The 17,198-nt window shown below is 36.3% G+C and overlaps 1 protein-coding gene across 7 annotated transcripts in view; it reads left to right on the top strand.

The window, feature by feature from the left end:
• LOC145690219 (WD repeat-containing protein 47) overlaps positions 1–17,198 on the top strand; it is a 584,313-nt gene that overhangs the window by 521,046 nt on the left and 46,069 nt on the right. For all 7 annotated transcript variants that reach the window (XM_081764893.1, XM_081764894.1, XM_081764895.1 and 4 more), the window contains one exon: positions 9,481–9,659. In XM_081764893.1, coding sequence (XP_081621019.1) covers positions 9,481–9,659 — 179 coding nt within the window. The remainder of the gene's footprint in view (positions 1–9,480; positions 9,660–17,198) is intronic.

Genomic DNA, 17,198 nt, shown 5'->3' with positions numbered 1-17,198 from the left:
TGAACTCAATATGGCCGATCAAAATGTCAGTGTGTCAACGACTCGTGTCTGGAAAACGAATTGTACTGTGGAAGTACAGTATATGAGTGTAGGTATGTACAGTACAGTAAACTTCGTTTCTATGTTTACTTTTAAATGACAGATAGCATCTAGATTTCCAGAGTGCAGGCCTAAAGTTAGAAGGCATGGAGTCCACCTCTCTGAATTTTTACTTCACTTATTAATTACACAAGATAATATTCCGAAATCACATTGTATGCTTCCGAAACTTATATTTCCTTCCCCTACCATTTAGTGCTGGCTGCGGTCCGAAGACAAAGTTGTTTGACACGTTCGATTCCTAACTAATGCTCTTTCCATTTAAGTAAAGCTGGTATTTGAAAGATACAATTGGATTGAGCAGAATACGTGGTGTATATTGGAGGTGTTGTTGGCCAAAGCTTCGCAACAATAGTGACAGCAACTGGTAGCATTTAAGTAGTCATAATTCTATAATCGCTGTATTATGAGGGTAATTTTTATAATGTAGAATTTGCAAATAAAAGTAATAGAACTTAACAATATTTTACAGAAAATTCAAACATTCAATTACTGGCTACAGTGACCTTGGTTCCCTTAGAAATTGCGTGATAAGAATACCTCAGTGATTAGTGAACACCATACCCTTCTTTTTGTTCATATCACGTCCAGTTTTCTGTTAGACGCCAGCTTTCCTTAACGTTACCTTTCAAATGCGTAGATCAGAAGGATTACGCTTAACGCATTTTATCTCATTATTTCGTAATGATTGATGTGAAAAGTAGTTCCAAAATGATCATTACATACATGGCACAAAGGCTGCTTCCAGGAATCAAAACCCTTACCCCCAAAATTAAGTAGACACTGTGTAAAATGGCATTTCAAGCCTCTTGGAAATGTATATTCATCAAAACAAATATACCTACAGTATATATTTTATTTATTTTTTATTTATTTAGTTAGTTAGTTATTGGTGCAGCCTTCCCAGGATAGCACTAAATATTCTCTGGTCTTTATGTGAAAGTAGGCTATGTATGACTTAAATCGCTAGTACATTTTGTCGGTCTTAATTCACTGATTTTCTCAGAAGTTGCATTTTAATTGGGAAGCATCTAAATGATAATAAAAAACAAGGACTATTAATGCTTGTTAGTTTTTTTTTTTTTCGTTCGTTGAGAGAACAACATAAACAATTAAGTTACATTGTAAGCAAAGAACTTTATACTACATCAATCGTGGTCTAAACGTGAGTATACATAATGCAATGTTAACTCTTCTCACAATGAAAATGTTAACGATAATGTAATTTTCCTTGCTGAACCACCATTATAACTGTAACAATTCACCTGATTAAACAATTAATTGTGGTAAACGTAACACGGCTTTAGACTTATTATTCGGTAATGTTGTTAAGTAAAGACTGCACGTCAATTTTCTGTGTTGTTATATTCCCAAACGTAGATAGCAGAAAATATTATTAGAGAATATGTAGTTCTCTTTTGTCTTTGAGCATGTACTATGTAAGCTGCTGGAAGTTCCTTTCCACGGTCGACTGCCAAAGCATCACGGAAACTTGTACGTCCGTGAGGTGAAAAACAGCTCTTAGCATCGGTATACGTACAGTCGTCAGCTCAGAGGAAGTTTCGTATCTTCCCAACAACACATTCGGCTGCAAAAAACCAGGACAAGTTGTACTAGACTATTTCTTGTTTTCTTTCTGAAGTCGAGAGAGTTCTGTGAACATAATGTTTTATCACTTGACGTAATTAGAGTTTTAATCAGAACAATGTATGTGTAATTGTGTGTATAGATAATCAGAAAATGATGTCCAGCGTGTTGCATGAGACAACTTCGTATAATAAATAATACTTACCTGTCAGTCGTGGACTGATAACGTTGTTGAATATGTTGATGAAGTTAACAGCAAATTCCTTCACTCGTCCGCTTCAAACATAACATATTTCTTTCTCTAGTGTAATGACCAGAAAAGAAATATTTAAAAACTAGCAGAACTGTTCGTTCTTCGCACGGGAAGAATAAAATTTAATTTATACCAGTGATCGCTGAACTTATGAAGCTTCTGAGTTACCGTACCGTTTTTAAATCCTATTGTGAGCGATCAGCCAAAAGAACTACCAACTTCTTTTAAAATATCTTACATTTGTTTCTTGTCTATAACTTACATTTCTAGTAAATATATGAAATCAGACTATCCAAATTAGTAAATGTCTAATAAATACACGAAAAACATAACGCGCACAACCCCACGCGTATACACTCAACCTCGTCAGCGCCCTCTGCCGTTAGTGTCAGCTCAGTGAATAAATCAAAGTTAGCCAACCGGAGCATTAACGCGATCTACCGAAAATGATCTACGGTTTGGCAATCACTGATCTAAACTATGTAAAATAATTGTGTGTGTGTGTGTGTGTGTGTGTGTCATCAGATTTGCGGGTAGAAAGGAGTCACGTATGGCCACCAAATTTTGTACGCATGTAGATGTTCACAAAATCTAATCGTGTACGAAGCCGTTTTTCGATTTTAGACTCCAAGGGATGTGAGGTTCAACATTTATCCCTAACAAATTATCGTGTTGCAGCACATGCATATCAAGCAACTAACATTGTTCTCTGAGTATTTGGTTACTGTCATGTCAGTGTAGATTTCAGTCTTATCTATCTTAGACTAATATACAGAGTGTTAATGAATTATACCGACAAGCTTAAAGAAGTGATTCCTCACATCAAAATAAGAAAAAATGTTCTGATGGACCTATGGAGAAAAGCGCGTAGTTTCAGAGATAGGGCTGTCCAAAATGGTCGAAAAGCTAAAATGGGAGTGACGATCCATATCAGCGTAAAGGAAGTCAGACATAGGCTATTCAATCAAAAAATGTATCTGTCATCAGATATGCAGTTGATGTGTAAGGGATTCCGTATAGGATATGATTCCCAGACATGCTCTCAACAGAATTCTCAGATATGCTCAGACTTTAAGATGAGTCCAAAGTAGACAAAAGGTAAGCCGTGACAGCAATGAACACGAAATGCTTCGACGGGAAGTCGGAACTGTTAGAGACCGACAGCTCTATGGCTTCTCGAGTTCGGAATAACACATGGTACGATGTTTTGTTTCACGTTTATACATAAACATTAATTATACCGTGACAAAATACATCACAGCACACGTTATTCCGAACACGAAGAGCTATAAAGTCGGTGGTCATTAACACTTCCGACTCCTTGCCGAAGCATTCCATTTTCACTGCTTTCAAGGCTTACCTTTTGTCTACTTTGAACTCACATTGAACTCAGAGTATATCTTGAAATTACATTTAGAGAATGACTGGGAATTGTACCCTGTACAAAATCGATTGCACGTTAATGAAATATGCATACAGCACGAATATATTTAATTGAGTACCGTATGTCTGGCTTCCTTTACGCTTATATGGACCACTACTCTACGGTTTCTCGAATTCGAAATAGTATGTGGTGAAATTTAGTTTTTCCACGATTTCGGACTAGCTCTGAAACTATGCACTTTTCCCACAGTTCCATAGGAACGTTTTATCTTACTTTGTTGTGAGGAATCATCTCTTAAAGTTTTTCGAAATAGTTCATTAACACCCCGTGTATCTAGGTATATAAATGTGTTTCAGTGACATTTACGCAAAAGTTTTGGCAAAAAAGGAAATGCGTAGTAGTCCGGTAATAGGCGTTGGTAATTGTTGTCTATTTGACTCATTTCTTTATTTTACATAAAAAAAAAATCTCTAAAACAAAACAGTATCAGAAAATTTTCGTTAAGGTTCTGCTACAAAGCGATACGTAATTAGCCATGCATCCTAGAGAAAAATTGAAGAGAACGTTTCTGGTAGAGAATTTAATGTAGATTATTTTTTGTAATAACATGTTTTACTCTAAAATGCTTTCCATGCGAGATATTTACAAAAAAAAAAAAAAAATGCGCCATTTTCCAAGATGGTGGTAAAATCCGGGATGTAGAGGGGTGCAAAATTGTATGTTGTTGCGGACAAGTTTATGAAGAAAATAAAATTTGTTCCAGCTTTCCACCATTTCTTTCCTTATTCATTGACTGGCCTAGAGGCAATTCATACATTGTTTTCTACTGTAGTAGGACGTTATTGCTCTCGTTTCATCCAGGTTCCTAATTAAAAACCGGCAACAGCGGATGCTTATAGCTAGTATATAAAATCCGAAATTTGAATCGTTTGGATTTTTTTCGCATTTTACTCTTTAGAAGCGGAAGTTCCTAAAATGCTGCAGTATTTGCTCCCTTTGTTGTAATTAGAAGTTTAGAAAGCGAATTTCACACCTGCAACTTAAGTGAATTTTCATATTAAGCACTTTGTGAATAAAGAAAGGGAAATTTCAACATTGTAAAAACGTCTCACTTGTGAGAATTTTCGAAAATGTTGAATAATGTGTTGTTATTTTTAATGAGAAGCTTATTTTATAAATTTCATCTTCCTAACTTGAGGGATTCGTGAGATACTCTATTCTTAACTAAAAATTTAACACCACGCTGGGATAAAAAAAAAAAAAAAAAAAAACGCGTCCGTGACACAGTTTTCTCCAAATTTTACGATCCTAGCTGTAGTAGTATGGCTTGGACGCTGATGACTGAGTCACTTGTACTCTTTTATATAATTGGCCTACTATAAATTAGGAAGGCACTCCTCACTTTTGTAGTGGCTAGCGCGTATGCCTTGCTGTACTTGATTCTAGGTTCAGTTCCCGGGGAGAGAACACAAAAAATAATTTCACAATCATTAACATTCATTAATCGTTCGCGTCCTTTAGCATAAAGGCATAAAAATGAGACGTTAAACTTTAAAAAATAATAAAAAATAAAAGAAGCATACAAATCTTAGTCTTCAATGTTGCCGATTTTTGTCTTCTCATCTTCAGATAAAATTATCGTTCTTTCGATTTCTTGATTGGAATATTTAGTCCCTTTTGTCACAGCGGATATGACACAGGATAGAAACAGGTAGAGGACAGCGATCCGAAAAGCTGACCCCAACTAATTGGGAAAAAGGCTTTGAATAATAATAATAATAATAATAATAATAATAATAATAATAATAATAATAATAATAATAATAATAATAATAATAATAATAATAATAATAGTAATAATATTTAGTTCCTTTACAGCAGGAGGCTGCTTAGACTGAACCGCTACATGGGGTTTTAGCCGAAACAAGTATTCTTACCTGAGACCACGATCGTTAATCGACGAAGGAGCTTAGTAAACCGTTATTCAATAAAAGTAGTTTGAAAGATTAGCTATTTCTAATTTGATGATATAGAAACGTATGTTAAAAAAAAAATAATAATTTCTCTCATCGGTATTTAATGTATGGCTTGAGCTCCAGTATTCTTAATTGATTCACTACTATATTTGAAGACATTAGACATGTCTTATAATGGTCCAACTCTTATAAAAGTTTGCAGGAAAGAATTTCATTAGAGGGATCATTCATTTTCGTCCTTCATTTGATTTTTTTAGGAATTTGAAGAATTTTACAAAAAACTTCTTTATATATTTATGCTGTCTGTCCTTGTGTCCGTCCGTCCTAAAGTCAAAAGATCTCAATAACTACTTGATGGATTACCACTTTTGGGTAGGATGTAGAGGATCAGAAGTTAGGGATTGAGGTTCTTGATTAAGGTGGTCCATTCAGTTGATGACAAAAGATGGATAATCAAATATCGGTTTCCCATATGTTTGTATGGAAGTAATTATAGATATTATCCTTCCTTGATAGTCTATTTTTAGGGCCTAGTGCTGTTGAGATTACCGTGTTAGTATATTGCTCAGGATGTCCTAATCTGTTCGTAGAATAGAAATGAAACTAAATTAGTTTCTACTCGACAAATCTTAAAGACTAGAATACTTCCTGTTTTCAATTAAATTTGAGGTATAATGCCAAATTTAAACCTAGGCTTGATAAAATTTAGCTTGTCCTTTACTTGGTGTACACTGTGACATTGCTTTTGTTCTAAATAATATAGTCATCAAAATTTGGGACAGTTAAATTTTCGGGAAAAATATTATTCATTAATTCCTATTTAGAGCAAGAATTAGTGGGAAAGGATGCATGAAGCAAACCTGTTAAAATGTTAATTTGAGGGTTACTGTTAGCCTGGTAAACGTTAAGTTACTGCAGTGTGCTAGAATATCTGATAGGTAATAAAGATTTGCTATGAAAGACTTTTTTTGTATAATTTATTTGTAATATCTTGATTTTTAAATTATATTCAATTTCACATTCATCATAAAACTAATTGTGTCATTGACTTCCCTCGTTTGCCCATAGCAATACATAGCGATTTTTTTTTCTTTAGTGCACGTGCAAAGATATATTTATTAAGAGAGTGACCATCGCGTGCTAACCCTACAGGCAGAGAGGGAAAGAGGAAGGTCATTGCATAGTCATCCTCAGAAATTGAAGCGTTTTTATCCTTCACTCTCTTTGGGGGTCTACATTCTATATTACTTTCTCCACAACTAAGCCACTCCTAGCCATAATTTCTCGTGTATTGTTGAAGATCTCAATATAAAAATCGTTCAGCTTTCACTGGTCAATTGAAGGCTTCTAATATATTAGTTCACATTGGGCTTTTCTTTTCTTCTGTTCATATTCAGTCTATGTGGACTAACAGGTTGTTAATTAGAATTGTCCTGGTGAAATGCAGCTCTGTCATGGGTGATAGTACATGAAGCCTGTGCATCCTTTATATTCAAAGCTTGTCATTGCACTCAATACTTTTTTTCCCTAGTAATGAAGCATACAGTCGTGTCTTTTAAAAGTTTAGATTAGAAATCCTATTGTACAGTTTTTCTCCTGCAGTTTTACTTTGAAAGTACTGCGCTCGAGAAACTGGATAGTTGCCTTCAGTAAGGTATTGATAGATTTTTTGGTAGTTATACGCTGGAAAGTTTGCAGAAATATAGCGTGTACCAAGCCTTATACCCTCCATTACATCCCTGATTTAAAGTGAATGTACGATGAACTATACAATTATTAAATGGATGTACACCATATATCCTCCATTACATCCTTGGTTGCTTTCATATCTTCATGTACATTTTCTATGGAAATTCAACTCCTGCTGGTAATTCGACGCTTTCGGATGCAAAAGGAGATAGGACGTGTTAGTATATTGATGGGAAATTTGGTATCAAAATTTAGCAGATAATAATAATAATAATAATAATAATAATAATAATAATATAATAATAATAATAATAATAATAATAAAAGGAATTTTAGACTAAGTGCTGAAATCCAAGGAATTGATCGGGTTGAGTTACAGACCGAATTTAATGACCCTATTTCTTTCTACCTTCTAATAAGAACAATCGATAATCCTAAATTTTCTTAAGTTTTTTTCGTCTTCCTTTTCCGAAGTTCTGGTAAATGACTCAGCTCCTTGTCTCTGTTCTCCTGTCTTTGGAGAAAGGTGGTGAAAGAGAAGACAGGTTACAGAACTTACTTGAGATCATGAGTCACTCTCTTGCTCAAATGTAATGTTCCCTTCGAACCAAGAAACGTTTTAGTTTGATAGTTGTCACAAGTGCAGGAAAACCATCATTTAGAAATTAAGGAAAAGTTAAGTAGTATCTTTAATGGGAAACTTGCCTAAAAAAAAAAAGGCAACTTTACTATTGTATCAGCTGGGATATAATTGTAACTATCCAATAGAATACCATTGTGAATATGCACTATGTGAAATAAACATAAATCAAAGTTCTATTGTTTTGCTGTGCTTTTCAGTCTGGATTACAATGAAAAGTACATCAATTTACAGCGCGTTACAATTTACCTTATTATAAACTTTAGTTAACGTAAATAAAATATACAGAGCTCCTTCGTGGCTTTATAAATAGAATATACGTCTTCGGCAGAAAAGACCTGAGTTCAATTTATGATGGGAGCTATATAATTCAGATCCCACGTTAAACTAAAGTTTAAAAGTCTTATATTGCCCCAATGCTGAAAAGGAGTTCTAATCTCTAAATCAATCTACCAAACAATGAAATGAAATATATTTAGACATATACAGTGCTGCACACCTCGAAAGTATTGTGCAATATCGTTAAATAGCTGGGAAATTCAATTCTTAGAGTTGTTAATATTCGTTGAAAATATCCAGACACTGTTATTGGAGCTTCACATTTTTTGCGTAAATACTTGGTGATGCAATAAGAATTTTATATATTAGAATTCCAGAAATAATGTTCTACACTAAAGGATGCGCATAACCTAAGTCTTGATATTTTGTATTATATTACAAACTTCAGTAAAGATATTAGTTTTGTCTTCATCCATCCAGGAATCACAAACTTAACTACATAATTAGAACATAGAGCTTTAGAAAGGACGATAAGTAAGACGATGGTAAGACCATTCCCATATGCATACATTCCATCGAAATAAATTCAGAAATTTTTCTAGTCCTGTTGGAACGACTTTTCCAAGATTCCTCATTCCTTTCTATATATACGTATATATATATATATATATATATATATATATATATATATATATATATATATATATATATATATATATATATATAATATAGGGGGAAAGCCAATTATTTTACCATTCCACATAAATGGCAGACGTCTTCAGTCTGATACTTGATGATGAATCCAAGTTTTGAACCTTTAGCTAAGATCCCTGTGTAAGGTACAAGTGATAACCATGGAAAACCCAATAGCCTCTCAGCTGATTTGCTGAGATTATTTCAAAGTAGCCACTAATTCCTCGTATGTCCTTCGTTATGTATCAGGAAGAATTAATATATGTTTTTTAATGACAGAAATATTCTCAAAAACGAAGGGAAAATATTGTTGTGCTACTGTGTGTTCTTAAGAGTACACTATAATGTTGGTAGAATTCACTTAAAATTAATACTCTTCCATAGTTAAATTAATGGCAGAGAGGTAGCTGCTAAAAGTTAATTGTATCTATATACTATTAATGGATTAAACTGTTCGAACTTAGGATAAAACACAACTAGCGAAACTGTTGTGTTAGTGAAACATATTGAAATATTCTTATTCCAATACTTCGCTGAATTTTTCTGCTGTTATTCGAACAATATTCGTCATTCTAATTGTTAGTTTAGAATTTATGAACTTGAAACGTGTGTTAATTAAGATAATCTTTAGGTATTTCAACTGTTTCCGTTGATTTTAAATTAGTAAATAATGTCAGTTTGTAATTAACTCCTAACCTTATATTCAGGGTTTGTAATTGATTACAGAACATTAAAGTTAGTATATGTTCCACAATTTCTTATCATTCTAGATGAGTATACAGTGGTAATCAGCATGCTAAAACCGTCTTCTAAGTATAATTATTCTGTTATGATTATTTTAAGTTCCATTTAGTTAGTTATTTATACTTTTATTTTTCAGACATCCGCGCAGCCTTCCCAAAATGGAGCTGGAAAACCGAGATTTGTGGCTGTTACGACGCTGGAGGATGTTCAGGCAGTGCGTTGCGCTGAGTTTCATCCCCAGGGAAAACTATACGCTGTTGGCTCCAACTCTAAAACGCTTCGAATTTGCTCTTACCCAAAAGTGGCCGACCTCAGGTAAGTAGAGAAAATATTTTGTTTTGTCTGTTAAGAGTCTTCATCCCGGCGAAATTAAAATACCGCTAATTTTACAGTAATTATGTGATATCTTTAAATAGATAAAAGATAATCGAAATGTGGAACAAGAGCGCCCTAGGCAATATTGTTTTACATGAGAAACCGTTATCACGACTACACCGTGTGCGTGGGTTTCCTCGGGGTTCTCCCGTTTCCTCCCACTTTCTTCATTCCACCATTTCACTCATTTCTCATAATCACCGTCTCCTTTAGCCTAACCGGCATAACCGTGGGACGTAAAACTTAAAGATTTCATTTCCGTTATCACGACTCACTTATCTGCTTTCCATTTCGAGCCATTTTGAAAATCGGCATTTATTTTCGCGTTTCTAAACAGCTCAAAACGGAAAGCCGCTAGGTGACTTGTGATAACGGTACCTCACGCAAAATAACATTGTCTAGGGCGCTCTTGTTCCATATTTCAATTATCTTTTATCTATTTGAAGATATCACATAATTACTGTAAAATTAGCGGTATTTTAATTTCGCCGGGATGAAGACTCTTAACTGAATAATCTACAGTTACAATAGCAAATGTATGTATATTATGAAAATGAGGGGGTATCGCTATTGCGAATATTATACTGCTTGTAGATTCGAGGTAGTTGAGCGATTGTAGCGAGCTTTCATCATTCGTCTCAGTTGATATTTTGTGTCTGATCCACGATAACTCTCGTGAAACGTATTCCATTGTAATAAAATTCAATATACACATTCTTCCACCAACATCTCGAAATAACTCTGTTTTAGGGTTGCGATTCGTCAACAATAAGGGATCAAATTCCCCTTATATTGGAATTTTAAACATATACATAGAAAACAATTTTGCGGGATAAGCCACGTAAAATTATTTGATGTTAACAAAACATAGTGTGGGCTGTACAGTGCTACCAAGCTCTGGTTCCCTTTTCCTGAGACCGCTAGTATCGCTTGTCTACATGGTAAAGACGGTGTTTTTGTAGAGTTGCAGCGGTTAAAGCGTTAGGAAACTAAACATGCTAGAGACAAAACCAAAAAGTAATCGAAAGGGAGAAGCAGTATCGGTAGCAGATAATATATGTTGTTAGTGCCGAGAATATATGTTGTTAGTGCCGAGTATCTTGTCTTTCTTAAACGATCGGCATACGAACAACAAAGAATGATTATTTCAGAAATAATAAAAACTTGTGTTTTGAAAGTATTATTATTATTATTATTATTATTATTATTATTATTATTATTATTATTATTATTATTATTATAAAAGTTATGATATATTTGTTGTGTCAGTGTCGTCGCAAGCGGTGGGCGATGAGGCCTTACAAAGACCTACCGATTCAATAATTAATAATGTAAATACAAACATATTATGAATTCAGATTTGTGTACGTGAAACTTACATAATGATGGCTTGAAACAAACTTATAATTTATTTTTGTAATATTAGGCCACTAACATAGGCGACAGGCAGTGAGCTTACTTTAACATTGCAATAATGAAAGCAAACAAATTTTTCATTTGTTTAACACTGATATTATCATCATAGGTATTCTGCCCTTACTGGCAGGTCACTTGCGGCAGCTGAGAAGCTTCCATGCTCCACGGTCCTCTTCGTCTTCACGTATGATCTTTCTGTTTTTATATCATCCATTAATTGTAGTCTCCTTCACCCCCTCCCTCTCCTTCCCGCCACCATACTCTCTAGGACGTCTCTCATGATACAATTTCTTCTTAGGCAATCCCCCAACCAGTTTATCTTCCTCTTCTCAATAATATCTAGGAGTGGTTCTTTTCTCCCCCACCATTTCTAACACCCTCTCATTCGTTTTCCGCTCGACCCAACTAATTCTTTCCATTCTTCTCCGCACCCACATTTCGAAGGCTTCCAGTCGTTTTTCATTACTTTAACGTAATGTCCACGTTTCCGCCCCTTACAGTACAACACTCCACACTAAGCATTTTATGAGTCTTTTTATCAACTCTTTATTCAAGGTCCAACAAAAAGTCTTTTCTTCCTCCTAAAGGCTTCTTTCTCCATTCCTATCCTTGCTTTTATTTCACGTTCGCAGTTCATGTCATTACTAAGAATATTACCCAAGTATCGAAAACTATTCACTTGTTCTATTTTCTCCCCTCCCACTTTTATATTTGACACAGACCTCTTCGTTCCAATCACCATGGTTTTTGTCTTTCTAACATTTATTTTCATCCCATATTCTTCAAAGCCCATCCTCAGGTTTTCTAACATTTTATTGATTTCCTTTCAGATTCTTCAACAAGCTCCATATTGTCTGAAAATTTTATGCATCTAATCATTCTACCTCCTACCGAAATGCCGTCATTATCATGTAAACTCTTTTTCAGTATCTCTTCTAGATAGACATTAAATAGTGTTGGCGAGAGGCAGCATCCTTGTTGAACTCCCCATTCAATTGCACTCTCTTCCGTCAGTTCTTCCCCTATCCTAACACTTGTTGATTCATGTATAAGTTTCTTTTGAGTCTTCGATCTTTCCATTCCAACCCTATCTTCGTTAGAACTCCCAACAACAATTCCCAATTCACGCGGTCAAAAGCCTTTTCTAGATCAATAAATACAACATACACCTCTTCTCCTTATATATAGATCTTTCACCGATCGCCCATAATACCAGGTAATCCAATAGCATCTCTTGTACCCTTACCTCTTCTGAACTCGAACTGCTCCTCCTCAACTACTTCGTTTGTTCTTCCGTATAACCTTCTGTTCAATATTCGGAGCAAAACTCTATAATCCTCACATATCTTTGGGTTCGATTTCTTAGCCATCGGTATCATGATCGTCTTCAGGAAGTGTTTGTCACTCTCCTGTTTCATGTATTTCATTGCATAGTCGGAACAGTTCTTTCCCTTGTCTCCTATTTTTTTAATGAATTTGATTGTAAATTAATCATTGCAGCTTCGGAAAATTCAATATTGCTAATAAAGCTCCAACTGACCAAAGCAATATATAATCTTAAAATATATATATACTGCTTTGGTCAGTTGGAATTCGATTGGTATATTATCTATCCTGGTTGCCTTTCCATTCCTAATTTCGGATATAGCCTTTTCAAACTCATCCTGAAGAATACTAAATCCTTTGTCATCCTCGCCTACTTCATTTTCGACTTCAACATTTAGGCTACACTGTTTATCCCTACTCTCATGGAAGTCTTCAACGTATTCTTTTCATCTTCCTATGACCTCATTTCTCTTGCTGACTACCTTCCCATTCTTATTTCCTACTGCCATCGTAATACCCCTTTGTTTCCTCCGAAATTCCATAGATGTCATCTCCTTATACATTTCCTCATATTTCCCAACTCTTTCTAATCCTTTGTCCTCGCATTTTCTTTTGTAAAACTCTTCCCTCGCTCTGTCTGTTTTTCTCCGTAATTCATTATTTAACTTTCTGTACATCTTTCTGCCCTGTGTCTGTATCAACCTTTTTCCACGTCTTCCTTTCCCTCATTTTCTGCAACATCTGCTCTGTAACCCATCGTTTCTTAGCAGTTTTGTGTTCGCGGTAACCTACTGCTTCTTCTGCAGCCTGCTGTAAGCAAAGTTTAATGTGTTTCCACCGTGCGTTGCTACCTACGCCTATTCTTTCCTCGTTTTTCAACTTTTCAGTATTCAACACGTTGTTGCCTACTTTTCTTCTGTCTACATTTTTCAGTTGAATATCTACTTCGGCAGCATATTATTATAATCAGAGAAAATATCAGCCCCGGGAAGGGTCTTCGCGTTCTTTAAGCTATTCCGGTATCTGTCCTGAATCATAACATAGTCTATCCGATATCTTCCGCCGTCTGTTGGTGATTTCCATGTATATCTTCTTCTTTTGTGCTGTTTGAACCAAGTGTTCCCAATTACTAGTAAATTATGTCTACAGAAATTCACTAGTCCCTCTCCCCTTTCATTTCTTTCGCCTAAAGGGGGCGCGGTGGCTCAGTGGTAGATCCCAGCTCGCGCCGTGTGGACTTTATGGTGGACAAACACCGTGCTCCTGGGTTTTCTCGGAGTTCTCCCGTTTCCTCACACTATCTTCATTCCACCATTGCATTCATTTCTGATTATCACCGTCTCCTTTAGCCTAACCAGGATAACCGTTGGACGTTAAACTTAAAGATTTCATTTCATTTCTTTTCTTTCGCCTAAACCATAGTTGCCTACGATACTGCCTTCCTGTTTTTCTCCCATTACAATTACACCTGCACCCATCTTCTCCCTATCTACATTTTCTTCTGTTTTCTCATAATTTTCCTCTACTTCTTCTGTTGCATGCGAAGTCGTCAGTGCATATATCTAGATCCTTCTATATCTATATCACCACTAGAGCCTTCGTTTTCCTTTTAAGTCTTAACATTATAACTCACCTATCATCAGTAAATTGTACTTTTACTACCTTCTCCTTTAAGCGCTTTCCAAGAATTATTCCTACGCCATTATGGCCATCCTTTTCATTACCTGAGTAAAACATTCTATATCCTTGGCTGTTCAACATCCCATTACCTTCCCACCTAACTTCACAAACTCCTACCAAATCTAGGTTATTTTGTTCCATTTATTCTTCAAGATTTTCTATTTTTCCTTCCTGTAACATAGTACGTACGTTCCGTGTTCCTATCTTAAACCTTTTGCTCTTCCTTGTCTTTCTTTCTCTGCCTGTCTTCCCCCCCCCCATTATTACTTTCTCGTCCAATTGTCCTCAAGTCATCCCTCTCCCGGAGATCCGAATGGGGGGATATTGTACCTCCGGACCTATATTTTGACCTGTGAAAGACCATTGTACATATGTTCTCTTTTTGCTGCCAGTAAACTAGGGAAAAGTAGAGTGTGGTTTCCCGTTTCCTTCCACCCCACAGTACCCCAACCGTTAAAGCCACCCTGACCACGCCTGGGACTAAGTCCAAGTTGCCGTACCAATCACTATGATTTCCGGCAACTTGGCTACTGGAGAACTGCTGCCTTTTCCCGCAACACTATTCGCCTGGCTACTTCATTTAGGCCAATTCGGTAGGGGTAGCCCTTCTAGTAGTGAACTACCACCGACATAGCTCTAAATTTCATTGTGTCTGGGGATGCGCATGAGTCGAGTCGAGATTTAAGGCTATCTCGACTCGAAAATATGTTTGTCTCGACACGACTCGAATTCGAGACGAGACGTCTCGAAATTCTAGTCGATACAAAATATACGAGTTAAAATATGCGCACACATCAGCCAGAACATTATGACTACCTGCCTAATTGTCAGTATCTCCAACCTTGGCACGGATAACAACCTCGACGCGTCTTTGCATGGATGCAATGACCCTTGTTAGGTTGATGGAAAGAGTTGGCACCACATGTATACACACAGGTTACCTAACTCCCGTAAATTCCGGTTAGGGGGGCGTTGCGCTCTTATGTCATTCAATCACATCCCAGATGTGTTTTATTGGTTTCAGATCCGGCGAGTTGGGGGACCAGCACTCAATTGGAACTCGCCCTTATGTTCCTCGAGCCACTCCATCACACTCATAGCCTTGTGCATTATCTTGTGGAAAAATGCCGCTACCCTTGGGAAACATGGTCATCATGAAAGGGTGTACGTAGTCTGCAAGCAGTGTGCGATACACCTCGGCAGTCATGGTGCCTTGCTCGAGCTCCACTAGACATATGGATGCTCACGTGAATGTTACCCAGAGCATAATTAAGCCGTCGCCAGCTTGTCTACGTCCCGCAGTACGATCAAGGAGTTGTTCCCTTGTTCGCACCCTCCCATCGTCATGATGAAGAAGGTATTGGGATTCATCAGACAATGCAACGCTCTGCCACTGCGTCAAGGTCCAGTGGCGATGGTCACGTGTTCATTTCAGTAGTAGTTGCAGATGTGGTTAACATTCGCACATGGATGGGTCGTCGGCTGCCAAGGCCCATCGTTAGGAGTGTTCGGTGCACTGTGTGTTCAGACATACTTGTACTTTGCCCAGCATTAAAGTCTGCTCAGCATATTAGTTCCGCCACAGTTCGCTGCCTGTCCTGTACGTCCCACATCTGTAATGAGGTGGGGGGGGGGCAAAGACACTCACCACAATACTCCTCGAACGTCCGACAAGTCCTGTAGTTTCCGAAATTCTCGTGCTGAGTCTCCGGGCCATTACAACCTGCTCTCGGTCAAACTCACAAGCAAAGGGTCCAAATTGATGAATCGAGTTGCGGGATGAAACATAGTGCGATTGATAGAGGATGTGAAAATATGTATATGTGCAAAGTTATAGCGGCTGAGCACCATAAGAAACTGAGAGGGAGGGGGTCAAAGTTGGTGGAAGGAGGGCTATGCTATGTTATTGAAATATATCAAATAAACTGTTGAATCGTGAAAATAGTGAAAGATAGACAATGCAAACGGTGGTAGTTTCACATATTGGTAAAAGAAGAATGGGCAGAGTAGATCATGAACCTCCGCCGCCATTTTGAAATCTGTGATTTTTTTTATTAATGGAAAGGTATGATGTGATTCATCAATTAGGGCTAGCATGTTCTCAAAAAGTCAATTATGAACTTTAGTGATCGTTATCTCTTCTTATTTGGAAGAGTTAGGATCATCTTTATAGTTATTTACGAAAATTTAGGAGACTGGTACTCTTATGTTGGAAGTTTGGATTATCACGATAACACATGTAAGTTGAACATATCCACAAGCCAAGAAAACTAACCGTGAAATTTGATATCCAAGTTGTATGTTATTACATTATTATTATTATTATTATTATTATTATTATTATTATTATTACATTTCACTGCTTAATATCCAATTTAACCTAAATCGTCACAATAGTTTTAAATTGCACGCTAGTGCCATCTATTGGCGTTAGATAAGCAGGAAGCCAGCACAAGTAGCGTTACTCACAAACTGAAAAAGTTTTCCTTTTGTATCAAGTGAGTTTCCTTTCCTTTCACATATTGAAAGTACGATAGACTTCCAAACTGTATGAAAGCAGCTCAATACTAAAACTGATGGTATAGGTATAATAATACAGAAAAAAGGTCATAGACGTAACTTATTCCTAGGACACTGAAGCCATGCCAAAACCCTATTTTTTGATATCTCTTACCGTTTCTTGTATATGAAGATTAAGGTTATTCATTACGTCCAAATAGTTTGTGTCTAAAACGGTAGATGGCGCCACCGTCACCAATGTTAACATATGCAACTAATAAAATTAAAACAATCAAAAATAAAATGAACAATTCAAAAATTAAGCAAAAACGGATATAATCTGGTTAATGGACGTTACAAAATCTAGGGAATGGTACGTGTCGATTTCACTTATTGTTGTTAGTTTCATTGTTAGAGGCCACTATTGTTAAGTAAACAATCAACTTTATCTGCCGTACTTTCTACCAGAAACTGACCAAACTTTACACATCCATTTAAGATTGAAATATCTAGGGAATGGTACGTGTCGATTTCACATATTGTTGTTAGTTTCATTGT

The sequence above is a fragment of the Thermobia domestica genome, chromosome 7, assembly GCF_964235325.1.
Source record: "Thermobia domestica chromosome 7, izTheDome1.hap1.1, whole genome shotgun sequence".
Taxonomy (NCBI): Eukaryota; Metazoa; Arthropoda; class Insecta; order Zygentoma; family Lepismatidae; genus Thermobia; species Thermobia domestica.
The sequence above is the reverse complement of the archived record's forward strand: the minus strand, read 5'-3'. Positions and strand labels throughout refer to the sequence as shown.